The 16638-nt window shown below is 35.3% G+C and overlaps 2 protein-coding genes across 3 annotated transcripts; one reads left to right on the forward strand and one right to left on the reverse strand.

Annotated features, from left to right (window-relative positions):
- Positions 1–2254: 2254 nt before the first annotated feature.
- LOC146904900 (catalytic/ hydrolase) lies at positions 2255–7753 on the forward strand. 2 transcript variants are annotated; one of them, XM_085722766.1, is made up of 10 exons: positions 2255–2532; positions 3701–3769; positions 4190–4269; positions 4762–4906; positions 5060–5113; positions 5576–5653; positions 6127–6224; positions 6293–6350; positions 7100–7221; positions 7314–7753. In XM_085722766.1, exons 1-10 carry the CDS (start codon positions 2314–2316, stop codon positions 7483–7485), a joined length of 1095 nt encoding a protein of 364 aa, XP_085578892.1. In that variant the 5' UTR covers positions 2255–2313; the 3' UTR covers positions 7486–7753. The 2 variants fall into 2 exon arrangements, with proteins under 2 accessions (XP_085578892.1, XP_085578893.1); XM_085722767.1 differs by having other exon boundaries at positions 4762–4861.
- A 278-nt stretch (positions 7754–8031) lies between these two features.
- On the reverse strand, positions 8032–9648 carry LOC146904901 (uncharacterized). The gene has a single exon (XM_085722765.1). The coding sequence runs from the start codon at positions 9623–9625 to the stop codon at positions 8177–8179; it is 1449 nt and encodes a 482-aa protein (XP_085578891.1). The 5' UTR covers positions 9626–9648; the 3' UTR covers positions 8032–8176.
- Positions 9649–16638: the final 6990 nt, after the last annotated feature.

Here is a 16638-nt window from a genome sequence, read left to right on the forward strand (position 1 = left end):
AACAAATTAATAACTTTTTTTTTGAAGGAAACAAATTAATAACTTAAATATGACTCTTGGAGTCATGAATGTCGTGTGATAATGAGTAAGTGATTGTATATTCCTATCCATATATCACTCATGTACCATGTATCTACTATTTTATCAAATAACAATTTTTTAAAATAATCTATGTATTGTATCTTATAACCACTTTACTTTTGATTTGTATCATAAAAACTCATTCTAAATTGCTCTTCATGTATTAAATACATTTATTGGAGTCATGCATATTATGTGAGAGAGATTATTATATATGTATGAAATACAAGGTTATTTCAAGTTCTAATTCTGATTTCATTTATGTATTATGCAATTTTTATTTTTAAATAATTTAATTTTTGAATATAATCATGTAATATTTTTAAATAATTTAATTTTTGAATATAATCATGTAAGGTTTTGTAAAGCTGTACTATGTTTATGAAAAGTTATACTATATTATATTAGTCACCACTTTGACATCAACATTAGTTATCTCTTCATTTATTATGTTTCTTTTTCTTCTTTTTTATCTATTTTTTGGCACAAATGCGTAAAAACTAAGGTACGTAAAAACTAAGGTAAGTAAAATCAATATAAACATTGGATCGGCCTTGACAACGATTCAAGGTTCAAATATATACGATCGAGATTGATTCGGAATTCAACCACTGATAATTAAGTATAATTTTAAATTTAATATATTATGTGATTTTGTAATGTTATAATAGATTATCAAATATTCAAATTTTTGGCGTTAAAAATCGGAATTTAAAATAAAAAAACCTTGATACGATAGCTTCTCGGAGAGGGAAATTCAGGGCATTTCATCAGTCTCGTTGAGAAATGATACGACGTTAGCAGTGACGTCAGCGTTGCCGGCGACTACAAGTGGCTAATGTCCCATAATCCAAGCGATTTCTTCTTCGATGAGTGGAGGGGTCGACGAATACGGTGTCGGTTGATTTGCTCCGCGTTATCGACATCGGTGCTTAGGTGAATCGAAATTGTTAGGGTTTTGCTTCACCTTCATATTCTCCAACCACCTTTCCTTGTAAATGTATCAATCATATTAATAAAATGAGATTTTCTGTGTATTATTTTTGTTCCTTTATTTTTGTTTATATTTACATTTATTTTATGATTTTGACATCTAAATAATATAATGTCTGCGAAGACTAATTAAACCCAGCGTGAATTCGAATAAAATTGCATATTGAATAAATTCGAATAAAGTGGCACAAGTACACAAAATCAATTAAAAAATTACACAATTTTTGAAAATTTACTAAAAAACTTGGCATTGAAGTGTCTTATACTTAGGGTAGTGATTTCCCGCGTCCTTTGAAAGTCAAAAGAATGAATAGAACACAACACATGTATTCTTCCAAATCAACTATATATGTTATCACATCGAATTCACTCGTATAAAATGAGTCATCAAAAAAGGAATGCATTCCAAGAGGTTGCTTTGAACTGAATATTACTGCTCTGCTAATTGACAAGTTTCAATTGATAGAGGAAAACAAATTGCCGATGTTTGATTCTATTTGGTGCTAAAAACAAATGTTGTTATTTTTTCTCCATTGTGAGAAGAAAAAAATACCTCATTTAACTTACAAAGTTATTGAAATGGATAAAATGAGGGGAGACTGATGTGTTTGGAAAATTAGAAGGGTGCTTTTGTTATTTAAGAAAATCTTAAGGGAAGTCAAAGTAATTTGCCCTTTTATTATTAACGTCAACTTTATCATTAGTTTTTTTTCTTCTTATTTTCTCAATTCATATAGTATTGTAATGCGCTTTGATGCACAACCCCTCTCTTCGAAGCCCGTCCGAATGCTTAGCATGAGATTGTTGCTAGTTTTTAATAATAATAATAATAATCTCCTAAAATAATTAATAATAATAATAATAATAATAATAATAATAATAATAATAATAATAATAATAATGATGATGATGATGATGATGATGATGATGATAAAAAATAGGGAGATTAGTCATTTTAGTCCATGAATAGGAAAATAGTCGTCGCTTTAATCCCTGAGTGCAAATAAATTGCAAAATAGACTCTGTTAGTCAATTTAATTCATAAATGCAGGCTCCGTTAGTCAAGTTAGTCCCTAAATGTAGACTCCATTAGTCACTTTACTCCTTGAAATTGACCACATGTCACACAACTATAAAATGAAAAGGGATAAATGAAGCTTTGGTAAATGGAGCAAAGATGCTCAAAAAATAATAAGAAATTGGGTACGAGAATGAGGTGGTGATTTAGCATCACCTGAAATGGCGCTAAGATTCAGTAGCACCGTACTTTCAGTTTCAGTTTCAGTTGTACGTATAAATCATTGTTCGAGGAAACCCACGTTCAGTTTCAGTTTAAGAAGTGTTGCTGTTGCTTCAAATACTACAATTAGAATGTCTTCAGGTGAAACAATCCCTTCAACTTCTTCAACCTCCAAAGTCATTGATTCACATCTACACGTTTGGGCTTCCCCTCAAGAGGTAACAAAAACATATCAATACTTTCTCACAGTTTGGTTAATTCTTCTTTACACCAAACCTCAAACATTGTTTATTTATTTATTAATTATTGCTATTAGTTTCAATTAATTATATTATTAGCTAAGTTATTTTGAGTTTAAGTGGTTAATAAGCTTCAATTAAGATCGAATTAAACTAGTGAACCTTGGTTTCATCACTGATTAAAACAATCTTTGGCTAGACTTTATTTAGCTTCCGGCCAAATTCTGGAGTATTGGGCCCTTTCTCGTGGTAACCACATGGTTAAGGGGGCAAGTAACTATATTACTTACCTAATGTCTTTAAAAGACATTTTTTTTAATTTTATCAATAATTTTATAAATCATCATATTCAAGTTGGGTGGTTGAAATAGAGAAGAGCCTCAGGTGTTTTGAGTGATAAGAAAGTACCACTTAAGTTGAAAGGAAAGTTCTATCGTGCAGCACTCAGACCGGTGATGTTGTATGGTACGAAGTGTTGGGCGGTTAAGAGCCAACACGAGAACCAAGTAAGTCATGCAGCGGAGATGAGGATGTTGCGCTGGATGAGCGGTAAGACTAGACGGGATAGGATTAGGAATGACACCATTAGGGAGAGAGTGAGGGTAGCACCTATAGAGATACCGTCGTATGAAGAGTAGATCAGATGGAGGAGAGTCAGGTCAAAAGAGGTAGAGGAAGACCTAGCATAACTATAAGAGAAACCATTAGAAAAGATATAGAGGTCAACGAGTTGGATTCAAATATGGTTTATGATAGAACACTATGGCGTAATTTGATCCATGTAGCCGACCCCGTTTAGTGGGATAAGGCTTGGTTGTTGTTCAATTAATTTTACTTTTATGAATCAAAACTTTTCTGCATAATAAATTTTTTGTAATCCAAGTGGTTGGACTAAAGTGGTTAATAAGATCGAATCAATCTGGAGCACCCAAGTTCGATCCTGGTCGGATCGTTCCTTGGCCAGAATGTACTTACCTCTCAACTGAACTTCGAATTACTTGGAGCCCTTTCCCCTAGTAACTAGAGGTTTAAGGCAAACTAAAAGACTTTTTTTTTAGACTATATACTCTTGTTATGATTTTGATAAGGTTGTTTTTTAATATAGCACCAGCATTGACCTTTTTTGTTTTGGTTTTTGAACATTAAGGCTAGTAAATTCCCCTACTCTCCTGGACAAGAGCCCAATTTACCAGGAAATGTAGATTTTCTGCTCCAGGTTTGTATTTTCGTCTTTTTGCCCATTTTTGAATGATTTTGTCTCTAAATTTTGCATATTTGTTTTCAAATAGTTTGTGATACTTATTCTGGCATCTTTCAAATGTTGTCACTTTCATTCAAGGTTTTAAATAGCGGCCGCATCACAATTTTTACTATTGCAATGAATTATGGACAAATATGAGCGATACAAGCTCAATCGCAGTTGCGTTTCAGTTTCGGAAACATAAAAAATCGTTATATCTTGGCTGAGATTGTGGTCGCAGACCTTTATTTAAAACCCTGTTTTCATTCATATAGATTAAGATTACAGAATGTGATGCAGTGTCCTAAAATCCTAACTGTTTAAGGCTACTTAGAAATTGATTCTGATTAGATTTGTGTTATGTATCATGGATGCTGTGGTACCAAACTTTTGCAGCGTATGGAGGAAGCAGGAGTAGATGGTGCACTCATTGTACAGCCAATTAATCATAAATTTGATCATAGTTATGTCACAAGGTATATATATCTTTGACTTTTTTCATTTTTTCCCCATTTGATGGACGAAAAACTCAATGGTTTAAGCTACATTTGGATAAACAGCTTAATAAAGTGTTCGTTGATGCTTATCATAAAAGTGCTTATATATAAACTATTTCTATAACAAAAATAAAATAAAGGTAAACTGTTTTCATGTATGCTCAGAACTATTTTCATAAGCTATACAGCATATTTGTAGAAATATACTGAAAGCAGCTTATGGACGTGAAATATAAGTTGTTTCCGCAAACTCTCTCAAACAGTTACAGAAGTACATATATCATTAGATCAATTCAAATAAGTCAACCAAAAGAGGCCTTTGGTGCTTTTGTTGCCGTTAGATAATACTGAAATGTCAGTAGGTGAAGATGGAATATATAGTTTTAACACAATATCTTAGCATTTGACATGTATTTGTATTCCATGCTGGAACTAATAGTTATTATTCATATAAATTTGTTCGCTGGACAGTGTTTTAAAGAAATATCCAACCAAATTTGTTGGTTGTTGTCTTGCTAATCCAGCTGATGATGGAAGCGGGCTTAAGCAGTTTGAACATCTTGTTCTCAAGGTCAGATATGTATCGAAGTCTGACACCGATAAGACACTAATACACGTAGTTAAATTCACTCACTTCCATTTGTTTAAATTATTATCGATGTCTTTGTGTCTGTAATAGTGTCATGTTCGTGTCTTCGATGGTGCTTCATAGATCACATCACACAGTCGAGTTCTTTATAAGTGATTGTTTTCTTTTTATTTGGCTTAGGATGGCTACCGTGCTGTTAGATTCAACCCTTATTTGTGGCCATCTGGTGAAAAGGTAGGCAACTTCTTTTCTTTTCAGACATATATCAGTTTGTTCATGGTATAAGCTGAACAGATAGTATTAATTATATTACTTTGATTAGTTAGGAAGTTTGTAATTAATAAATCTATTGGTGATTGTATCTACTTATAAGTTGTGCTTATTTAGATTGACGGGGAATTTGGCAAAATCACGATATACCACTGTAACTTTTAGCAAAAACTATACTTCGAAAATTACAGTGCCACAATGATTCCGTCAATTCACCGCCATTCCAAACATGCATTTATATCAACTTACACGAATAAACATCATAGGAAGGGAATTGGTAGGACTTTCTTAATTGCCGGGCTTGAAGATTGAAATCTGCCAAGACCTTTTCTTATGAATAAGTTCAGATGGAAGGATACTTAGCAAGGGAAGACCCTTCTGGATCAATTTTTTGTCCTGATTTATATTCAAATGATCTCATTGCAGATGACAAATGAAATAGGAAAGACAATTTTCAAAAGGGCTGGGGAACTCAATGTAGCAGTTGGCTTCATGTGTATGAAGGTATTTTTTTTTCCCCTTTTATTTTAATCATGAGAACTATTATTTTAACCTTGAATTTATTGTTCAATCCACTTTTACATTCAAATCACTTTAGCCAATTCAAACAAAATCAATTTTTGTCAATGCAGAACCAAACACACTTGCATCTTCTTTCCTACTTTCTTCCTCAAAACAAGTAATTAATATATCAAGTTTGTCATATCTCATTAGTCTCGTAACATTTTTTAAAATCCGTTTGATTAGTCCCTATTAGTATATCAAAATATAACAGAGACTAATGTGATAACTCTGACAAAACATCAGAGAATAGAAATTGAGTAATATTATCATTAATTTAACTGACGAAGTAGGAGAAAAGGTTTAAGTTTAGGGACGAAATTCGTGGTTAGTTCGTCAGAATATTTATATTTGTCTATTATTTCCACCCTTGTTTACATTTGTTGGAACATATTCAATAAGTTGAATAATTTCAGGGGCTTGATCTGCATATTTCCGAAATTGAGCAATTGTGCACAGAGTTTCCATCTACAGTTGTATTGCTTGATCACTTGGCCTTTTGCAAACCACCATTGTAAGCTATTTTGCATTCTTTCTTTCAAAGGCTGAGAAAGTTACACTTACATGAATACTATGTTGCAGAAATGACGAGGAAGGTCTTGTATTTTCCAAGCTTTTAAATCTATCTAGATTCCCACAAGTAAGTCAAGCATGCCTAGATTATTTTGTTAATTGCAGTTTAATTTAATTTTCTTATAACATCATGGTTTCTCATGAAGCACGGACACTCCTCGGTTTAGGCGTGTCCCGGTGTCGGACACGTGTTGTGTTAGACACCGACACGGCACCAACACTTGTAATTACACTGAATTATGTGATTTTTTTCAAATTATTAGCTATGTCGGCGTGCCAGTGTCTGTGTCGTGTCCGGTGTCCGTGTCCGGTGTCCGTGTCCGTGCTTCATTATGTCAAATGAATGTAAAACATGATAAAAGGTGTAAATCTGTGAAAGCTTATGTCTAAATACATATATGATCTATGTAGCACTGACGCCAGATTGAAAGCGTGTTCGGTGTCTGACATAGACATAACACCAACACATGTGGTCACATTCAATCATTTCATTTTCTCAAATTATTGCTATTGTGGATGTGTCAGTATTGTATCTGGGCAGTGCTTCATAAGATTTTTAAATGCCTTACCAAAGTAATTGCAATCTTTTATTTTTTGTTTCCGCCCTTAAATAATGAAGCCTATAAGCATTCAGAACTTTGTAGTACTGACACTTATAATCAAAGGCATGTATGGTATTTGACACGTGTTGGTGTCCGACACCAAGATGTGCGATCACATTCAATTAATTGATTGTCTCAAATTAATACCGGTGTTGACGTTTAGTGTCATTGCTTCATAGATTAGGAATACTAAAATTTGAATTTATGATGACAGGTATATGTGAAATTCAGTGCTCTCTTCAGAGTGTCAAGAACACCATTTCCTTATCTGGATTTGTCTCCTCTCTTGTCCCAACTTGTCTCTAGCTTTGGTGCTAATCGTGTAATGTGGGGCAGGTAACTTCCATACAGTAAAAATAGGAAAAAGGGTATTAAATTTTGTTCAGAAAACATCATGTTAAGTTTTTTCAACGTTGTTGCTGTTGCAGTGATTTCCCATTTGTTGTTCCTGAATGTGGATACAAAGGAGCCAAAGAAGCAGTGCAGCTTATTGCTAATCAGATACCTTTGCCTTCTTCTGATTTAGAGTGGATCATGGGCAAGACTGCTGCACAACTCTTCGAAAGCCAGTTGACTGCTGCTAAGCAAGATTCTGATTGAGGTTGGGAATGTTACCTCTTGGTCGAGCCTTAGTTTTGGTTTGATTTTTCATGCGTCTGCTGCTGCTTTCACCGCAGTTTTATAGAAGCTCGAAACCAAACTTCTACACTTGTCACTGTGAATTTAGTGACACTCGCAGAAGTAAACATGTACTTAACTGTTGTCTTACAAACAAATTTATTATCTGTTGAATATACGATAAACACATTGTGTCATAGAACATCTTTTCGAGGTGAGGGTAAAACTGCTTAACTGGATTCGACTCCTACATTCTTCTTTATATGATTATTTATTAGCAGAAGTTATAACTCGGAAGGAATAGAAAAGCCTCAAATTGTGTATACAGTAAACTAGGCAGTTGAGCGTAACGGAGTGGAAAGGAATTGAGCAAAGTATAGCGAGTATTCAATCGTAAATTAGACGACCAAAATCGTAGATGCAATTGACTGAATTCACTTTGATTAATGTTATTTTGTGTATCTTACTTGTATATTTCTCCAGAATCAGATTGCTTATTAAGAGATAACGATTAAAGAAAAGGCAATGTGTTTACAAAACTCAGAAGGCAATTGACAAGCCACTTTCATTGAAGTTAAATACACTGGTCACAATAAACACATGATTGAGAGACAACAAAATTCATTACATAAGAATAAAATATAAGAGGCAAGATTACAAAGAAAAGCAAAACTCAAATGCAACCATTATATCTATGTTTGGCATCAACATTTCTCCTCTTCTTATTCTTCCTCCTCAATTTGTCACAAGTAAAAGCTCTCTCAAGCTGCTCCACCCTTTGTGTGAGAGATGTAAGAAGTGTTGTTTGCTTCTCATTCCTCTGAAACAATTGTGCCATCATTTCCATCATCTTCTCATTGTCCTCTATCATCCTTTTCAACATTTTCCTATTCCCACCATCTTCTTCCTTGTAACAATTCTCCTCCTTATCCTCCTCAAATCCATTTCCAAATCTCCCCTCCTCTTCTTTCACATCCACACTTACCTCAATTCCTTCCTCCACCAAACTTGTTCCCACACTCTCTTCCTTCTCTTCTACATCCATCTTCTCTTCATCCTCATCATTTTCATTCATCGAATTCTCCTCTTCTTTTACCTCACTATCATCTTCGCTGTTCTCCTCATTCCCCAAAGCTTCAAGTTTTTTACCTCCCTCATTTTCCTCCTTACACCCCTTATCTTCTTTCTCCATCTCCTCCTCCTTGCATAAAGCTTCCATTTTGTTATCTTCTTCATCTTCACCATCCTCCTCCTTCATCAAAAAATGATCATCTTTTACACATTTACTCTCACCACCATCCTCATTACTCTCCTCATTCACCAAAGATCCCATTTTTTCATCTCCCTCATTCTCCTCTTCACACCCCCTCTCTTCTTTCTCCATACAATTCACCTCGTCCTCGCCATCCTCATCCACCAAAGGTTCAATTTTCTTACCACCCTCATTCTCCTCTTCACACCCCACCTCCTCCTTCTCCATTTCTTCAACCTCATCTGTGGGACCCACCAATTGAATTTGATCAACAAATTCTTGAAGAACAATGGCCCTCTTGATAATCGACTTTCTCAAGTCCCTAAGAACAGAACATTGAAAGACTCTAACAGAATCCAACCTAAGAAGCAAATTCATGATGGTTTCAGCGATCCTTACCCTCTCTTTTTGCTCCTTCTTCATCATCTTCACAGTTTCTTCATCATTCACCTTCTTCTCAATCTCATCCAACTCCACCTTCATCTTCAACATCTTCTTCACACTCTTCCTCACAAGAAACCCTCTTGCTACCTTCTGAATCTTCGTTGCTGAATCGGCTCTGTTTCTCTCTAATCCCACGAAATGAACAGGAATTGAAACCACCTTGGACGGTGCTTTCTTGTTGTAATGAGGAGGAGAATTCCATTGGGGGGTTCCGTACAAGGAAGAAGGTTGTGATTTTCTGTTGTTGTTGTTGTTGTTCAAATGAAACATGTTGTGTAATGTGAGTAAAGTAATTAAGATATAGATTGTTGTTTTTGCTTTTGTGATTGATATTGTTGGAAGAAAGATGAAGTGAGATGATTTTATAACAGATACGAGGTTGTTGTTGGATTTGGAACATAGACATGAATGTTCGAGAAGTTTCATGAGAAGAAGTGAAGAGAATAGAACAGAAGCGAAGAATGAAATATTAACTGTTTTGATTACGTGGCATATGTGGGTCCCTCTACTTTTGCTTTTCATTCGTTCTAGATAACTGTCGAAACATCCCTTAAAAACTTTAAACAATATCCCTAGAAAAAAAAAAATTTAAATAATAATTCTCTACCAAAAAAAAAACTTTCAATAAATATTTATAGTCAGGATCTATGTTGACACCAGATGTCATTAAATTCGTTGACACTAAATATTAACCCTTGAATTCGTTTGATCTATAAGTTTATATTTGTTCAATTAAAATTATCATGTGATCATATCTTTTGAAGATTTTCATCCCATAAATATTCATAATCTTTCCCTCAACTTTCCCTTTTTTTTCTTAGAAACAAACACCCCCTTAACCTATTAGACATAAAATCTGTTCTTTTCCATGATGATATATTGTGACAGAATATTTCTTACATTTTTTTTCTCATGCTTGCATTTTTTTATCTCATGCACAATATTTATAATGAATGCTACATAAAATATTCTGACTTGAATGAAACAAATAATAGCAGGACATGGTGTGTCTAATTATGTGATCCCTGTGGTATAAGTGTATCAAATTGTATGTAGAGCAGGGTAAATATTTCTGTTATCTAAAGAACAAAATGTGGATCCAAATTGCCCGTTCTTGCTAGTTGCTACTTTCTGTTCATTAGTCTTAAACCCAATTGTGATGAGCATATTGCTTTTGAAAGCTTCTAATTAATTTAAGTTGAGTATTATAAAAGCCTCCAAGTATATATGGAGAAATTAAATGAAGTAGCAATTGAATTTTATACATGTTCTAATTCTAAGTAAGTGCATGAGATACAAATTGTCCCAAATATCCTAATTGATTTTGTTTACAATTGTTTGTTTAATTATTTACACTTTAATTATGATATGTAGATGTAGTGGGCAATGATGAAGAGAGGGATGTTGGAAACTTGGAGCCAACTGTTACAACAATAACAAAAGCATCGTATGATCATGATGTAGGATGATGATTGACTTGAGATCACTTATCTAGGTGACTAATTTAATTATGTTTTTTTTTTAAGAAAGAAATAATTTAATTATGTTTTTTTTAAGAAAGAAATAATTTAATTATGTTTTTTTTAAGAAAGAAATAATTTAATTATGTTTTTTTTTAAGAAAGAAATAATTTAATTATGTTTTGTGATCTGTTTTTTACAGACTTGTTTTATGGCCGTGGATTTATTTTGAGACTTATTTCTTGTAGGTGAATTGGTTTTATGATGGTGTATTTATTTTGAGATCTGTAATGTTGTTTTCTTAGTTAATTTATTTTATTGCATCCTTTCTAACTCAAAGGTAGACAGTGATGTTTGACCAATTATTCTTACTAGACCCTGACCCGTGCGATGCACGGGTTTGTTTCGATTTTTATATATAAGCATCAGATTGACTATATTATTAGTTGTCGACATGTTTAAATGTATTATGTATAACATTTCAATAAAGACTACAATGAGCAAAATTTAAACAATGAGCTAATTAAATAGTTCAAAATACAAATCAAAGGAAAAAAGTTATTGTATAAAGCTACTGTATAAAGGGGAAGAAATGGATGAAAACCCGCAGAATTTTGGGTTTAGATTGCGAAAGAGAAAGGAGAAAAAAGGGTTCAAAACCGTTTGGAAAGTAAGGAAAAAGAATTAATTGGTTTTTTGAGAAGGGAGTTTAATATTGGATATCATGTAGTGGAAGCCAAATAATATCACAAAAACAACAAGTGGCTTGGAGGTCAAAATGCTTTGAAGTAACTAACATCGCATGGGTTCGAGTTCGAATCTTTGGATGGGTTCGAAGAGAAATTTTTTCATAAATATTTTTCAAACCCCTCAAAAAAGGCGGGATTAGGGTTAATCAGGACTGTTTAACATTTATATATATTAAGATGTCTTCGACGACATGCTATAGCTTTTTATAATAATTTAGGTCTGTAAAATTTAGATCAACTGACAATGTCAAAATTGTTAAGTTAGATACCTTTATTCAAATTCGAATCCGGGACCTCAATCTTTAGGTCTGTCTGAACAAAAATATACTATTGTTTAAATTACAAGTTTACTCTTGAAGTGTCTGCCCGTTTTAGCTACACTTGCTATGCACAAGCGTCTACCCACTTATTAGCGAACGAGTCATGCTCAACAAATACGGACTGAATTATAAGCTTTACATAAGTTGTATCATAACCTATGTGAAAGACCACAAAATAAATCTAAAACAGCCTATCGACATGTAAAAAACAATTTTTGCATTTTTTTCAAACACTTGCATAAGTGTATTGATCATGAAGTCCATATTATGCCTCAAAAAATGAAGTCCATATTAAGCAAGTCTAAATATGTTGTGCACCAATATGTAGGCCGTCCAAAATTTGTGGCTTCTTTGTTTGGATTAAAATTTAAGCTTATGGGATTATATGATATTAGGGGTATTAATATGGTACTGCAGCTTTCCAATTTTTTATTTTTGCCATACACCTCAATTTCTGAAATCAAATGATTGGCTAGAAAAATTGAGATGAAAACTTACTAGACTTCTTCTGTATTAGAGGAAGAAGAGGAAATAACCAATTGTCTTATGTTGTGAGGAGGGATGGGAATAGATCAGGTCGGCCTACAGGAGCCTACGGCTTAGCTTACGACAGGTCAGGCCAGGCCAGGCCAGACTTTTTTCTTAAATAGAGAAGGTCAGGGTTTTTTTAAAAGCCTTTTTAACTTAAAAGGCCGAATCCTGCTCTTTAACCAAACATTTTTGCTCATTCCCAAAGTAAATGACCTTTTTACCCTTACGTAACTTAACATGCGGTAGTACAAAATGGTACGTGGCTTAAGACAAGTAGCGTGACTTAACTCACGCTAGTACAAAACGCTACGTAACTTAAGTCACGTTGTGTGACTTAAGTCACGCTAGTGTTAACACTGGTTCAAAGCATGCACAATTCAACAGACAATGAGTAGCGTGAGTTAAGTCACGCTAGTTGTAACACTAGCGTGAGTTAACTCACACTGGGGCTATGAACGTACCAGATCAGACTGGCAGTTGCAGTAGCTACTGCCTTGTTCCTTCATTCCCTGTAACAGTCTTTTATGCATTCATTCAAACATAATATAGGTACAATCATTCATTGATTTAACCAAAACTCCTAATTTAGAGAACATGCATTCATTCAATAATAATTTAACGAAAATTAAGTCAAATGTCATAAAGAGGCGCAACCGCGCAAATGTAAATATCATACAACCAAAATGTCGAGAAAAATACTACAAATAGCAAAAAAAAGTCATAAAAAAAGTCATAAAAACAAGACACTACTGCTGCTCCTGTGGACTATGACTCCTAGACCTCCTCCTCGGAACCTGCTGATGGTCAAACACGCTATAATTGGTCCGAAGGCCCTCCAATATGCCGAAGAAAAGTGGATTTGAAACCACCTCTGCAATCTGCATCGCATGCTCCACTCTGCCTCTGATTCAGCTGATGACCTGCAATGGATCAGGAGGATGTCCGGTCCACTCCTGGTCAACAAGAATATCCTAGTAGACAGGTCTCGGCATGACATTGTCAGGCTCTGGAGCAGGGTTGACGATGAGAGGATGGAATACACGGTAGAACCACCTAATGTACCTATCTGAATGCTTCCAAGGTTCGTCGTCCGGGACCTGCTGACCCCTCTGCTGTTGGGAAACGACATGCATAGCAAACTCCAAGAAGGCAACATCCACATCTGCTGGGGCAAGAGGCATAACCGTAGTAGGAGGTCGGGGAACCCTCTGAACATGTCTGTACTGCCTCAGAACCCGCTCCGGCAAGTGGCACACCATCCTTTGTTTGCCGGCCATGATCCATCCAGAGTACCAGCACACGTCCAGAAAAGGCGTCACGTCTCGTCGGTGCTCGTACGGTCTCCAGGTGACATGACAATGCTCCATCGAATCCAACAAGCCTCTGAAGTGCTCAGCATCAGCAAACCCCCTTTTAGGTTTCCATCTACCCACGAATGGGTTATGCCGTTCGTAATCATCATATTTCTTCCTCGGAACGCATGTCTCATGTGAGCTATAACCCGTCCCTACAAACACAAAAAGACAGATTTATATCAGCACACAAGTATCATACAAAAAACTATACATTTACGATTAACTTTAAAAATAAAATAAAATAATATATTACCACAAGCAAGGTCATGTAACCACCAACGGAGCCAACATGTTCGCTGGAGGTAAGATTCAGCTGCTCGTACAAGAAAGCAAGTCTCATCGCACCCCATGACCAGGTGCCTATGTTAGGCAAATCCCGAATCGCAACCATACAAAGCAGACTTATGGTTTTGCTGTTCTTGCCGGCAAAAAGGGTGTAGCCAAGCAAGAGCAACAAAAACGCCTTCACACAGGCGGGCCTAATATGACTCAGCTCCTGCTCCTCCTCCTCTGATAAATCCTCCTCCCCCTGCAAATGGTTACACCTACTCAACAACTGCTCATAACGCTCTTTCAGGGCCGTGTAAGTGACACAGGCACAAAAATCACTCACCTGCCCAATCGCTTCCTCCACCGGAAACAATAGGTGAGTCACCAGCAGATCTACAACATGGTCATGATCTAACTCATCCTCCTGAATGAGCCGTCCAGCGACGGGTATGCTTAGAAGACAAGCCACATCATCCAGTGTGATGGTCATCTCCCCAACATGCAGATGGAAGCTGCTGGTCTCCTGATGCCATCTCTCGGCCATAGCACAAACTAACCCGTGGTTGATGATATCATACCCAGTCAGAAGGAGGGGCCTAAGACCAGATGCATCCACAGGGTTCCAGAACCAAGGGTTATCTTCTACCGGCAACGGAAGGGACAAAGCAGAAAGCCTAAGTTTCCTCCCGTGTGAGACGCCATTCAACTTATGATCCGCTTGCAACTAAAATAAAAAAAAATTTAAATTAGTAAAATAAACATGAAATAATAAACTATAAATATTCTACGTAAAAAATAAATCAATTATACTTAAATACGTAAAATAAGCATGACATATTCTACGTAATCATACTTAAATTAAATAAAAATAACATATTCAACGTAAAATAAACATGACATATTCTACGTAATCATACTTAAATTAAATAAACATAACATATTCAACGTAAAATAAACTTTACATAATAATAAACTATAAATATTCTACGTATAAAATAAATCAATTATACTTAAATACGTAAAATATCATTAAATTAAATAAAACAATTATACTTACTGTTTTATCGTTCCAAAGTCTGCATGCCACGTGTTTACCGAAGTTCGGTAAAAGTGACATCTCATAAGGCCCCCCTGGAAAGCCCCCATCCTCGTCCTCCATAACAGGCTCTGCATACTGTTGTTGAGGATGCTGCTCAGGATGCTGCTGCTGAGGAGGCTCGACATGATGCTGCTCAGGAGCCTCGACATACTGCGGCTGAGGAGGCTGCTCAGGCTGATACCCCTCGTGAAACTGAGCATGATACCGCTGGTGATACTCATACCCCTTCTGATACTGATAACCCGGCTGAAATCCAGGCTGCTCCTGATACGCCTGCTCCTGATACTGCTGCTCATGCTGGTACTGTGTCGGGTCCACTATTTGGGATGGACTCGTCTGTGACGTCGATCCCCCCACAGCATCAACGGTACCAAGTCTCGTGCCCCCCACTCTCCCTCTCCCTCGACCTCGACCTCGACCTTCCGGAGGTTGTAGTGCTTGCTTCTCCCTACGTGCACTACTAGCAGGGGCAATCCTCCCTAACCTAAGCATGTCAAGCCTCTCCTGTTCAAACATATCTGTACAAAAATCAAAAAATATTTAACACATTTGCACATAATTTTGACAGCAACCCATGTGTCATCTTTAACAATACAACAACAACATTATAATGTCGACAGTGTCATTTGAATCCATAAACTACCACACTGCAGTCAAATTAACTATAATCAACATTAACAAACATAATTCTAACTAATTACATCATTAACAATCCAAAAAAACAAAAAAACATCATAGAGGCATTTTACCGAACACGTAGTGTGCAATTTTCAAACAACTAATCTAACAATTTCTAAACCCTAAACTACCACATTGTACCCTAAACAACAATTCCTAAATTAAATCATCACTGACAATCATAATCTATAACATGCAAGCAAAATTTTTAAAAACTTAAAAATGTAAATTTTCTACAAAAATTCGAAAATTTCAACCAAAATAATGCCAAAAAGTAGTATAATCATCATTTACTTGATATTGTGGACGAATTTGGCTTTGAATGGCACATGATTGATGAAATTCGACTTTGGGGGTGAAATTTTCGTGTTTTGGGAAGTTTAGAAATGAGGAATGTGTTGCTGTGTTTTGCTCTTAACTGACTTAACTCACGCAGCGTGAGTTAACCCGCGCTGCGTGACTTAAGTCACGTTCAAATTATAACTTTCTTGAGTTAATTCACGCTACATGAGTTAACTTGCGTAGGGGTATATATATAATTTACTTTGGGAATAAGCAAATCCATTTGGGTAAAGAGCAGTTCGGTCATAAGCCATTCAAAAAGACTCTTAGGCCTATTATGCCGGCCTATTTAAGTAAATTTAATAATATTATTTATTATTATATTATATTTTATACTTTAAATTAAAATAAAAATTTGTTAACCTTTATAGTGATCTAAGCTATACATTAATTTTTTACATATTTAAATTTATTATTATAAACTAAAATTGAAATATGATACAATATAAATTCCTTAAAAATTCATGTTGATTATCAAAAGCGAGTTTAATCTAACTGATATATTAGTTCGCTAGTCTATTTAAACTTCGATCACATTGCTTATTTAAAGATGTTTATATGAACTAGGATTTTAAACAGGCTAGCAGGTCGTATCAGGTTTTCAGAAGGCCAGACTCAGGCTTAAAAAGGAAGCC

The sequence above is a fragment of the Medicago sativa genome, chromosome 7, assembly GCF_051527215.1.
Source record: "Medicago sativa cultivar Bolivia chromosome 7, Bolivia_mono, whole genome shotgun sequence".
NCBI classification, from domain to species: Eukaryota; Viridiplantae; Streptophyta; class Magnoliopsida; order Fabales; family Fabaceae; genus Medicago; species Medicago sativa.

What these genes read in the sequence shown, in the direction of transcription:
- LOC146904901 (XM_085722765.1), bottom strand. Translation starts at nt 9,625, where the DNA reads ATGAAACTTCTCGAACATTCATGTCTATGTTCCAAATCCAACAACAAC.
- LOC146904900 (XM_085722766.1), top strand. Translation starts at nt 2,314, where the DNA reads ATGGCGCTAAGATTCAGTAGCACCGTACTTTCAGTTTCAGTTTCAGTT. An exon ending in TGTGGCCATCTGGTGAAAAG is followed by an intron (nt 5,114 to 5,575) that starts GTAGGCAACTTC and finishes ATCTCATTGCAG; the next exon opens with ATGACAAATGAAATAGGAAA. An exon ending in ATCTATCTAGATTCCCACAA is followed by an intron (nt 6,351 to 7,099) that starts GTAAGTCAAGCA and finishes TTATGATGACAG; the next exon opens with GTATATGTGAAATTCAGTGC.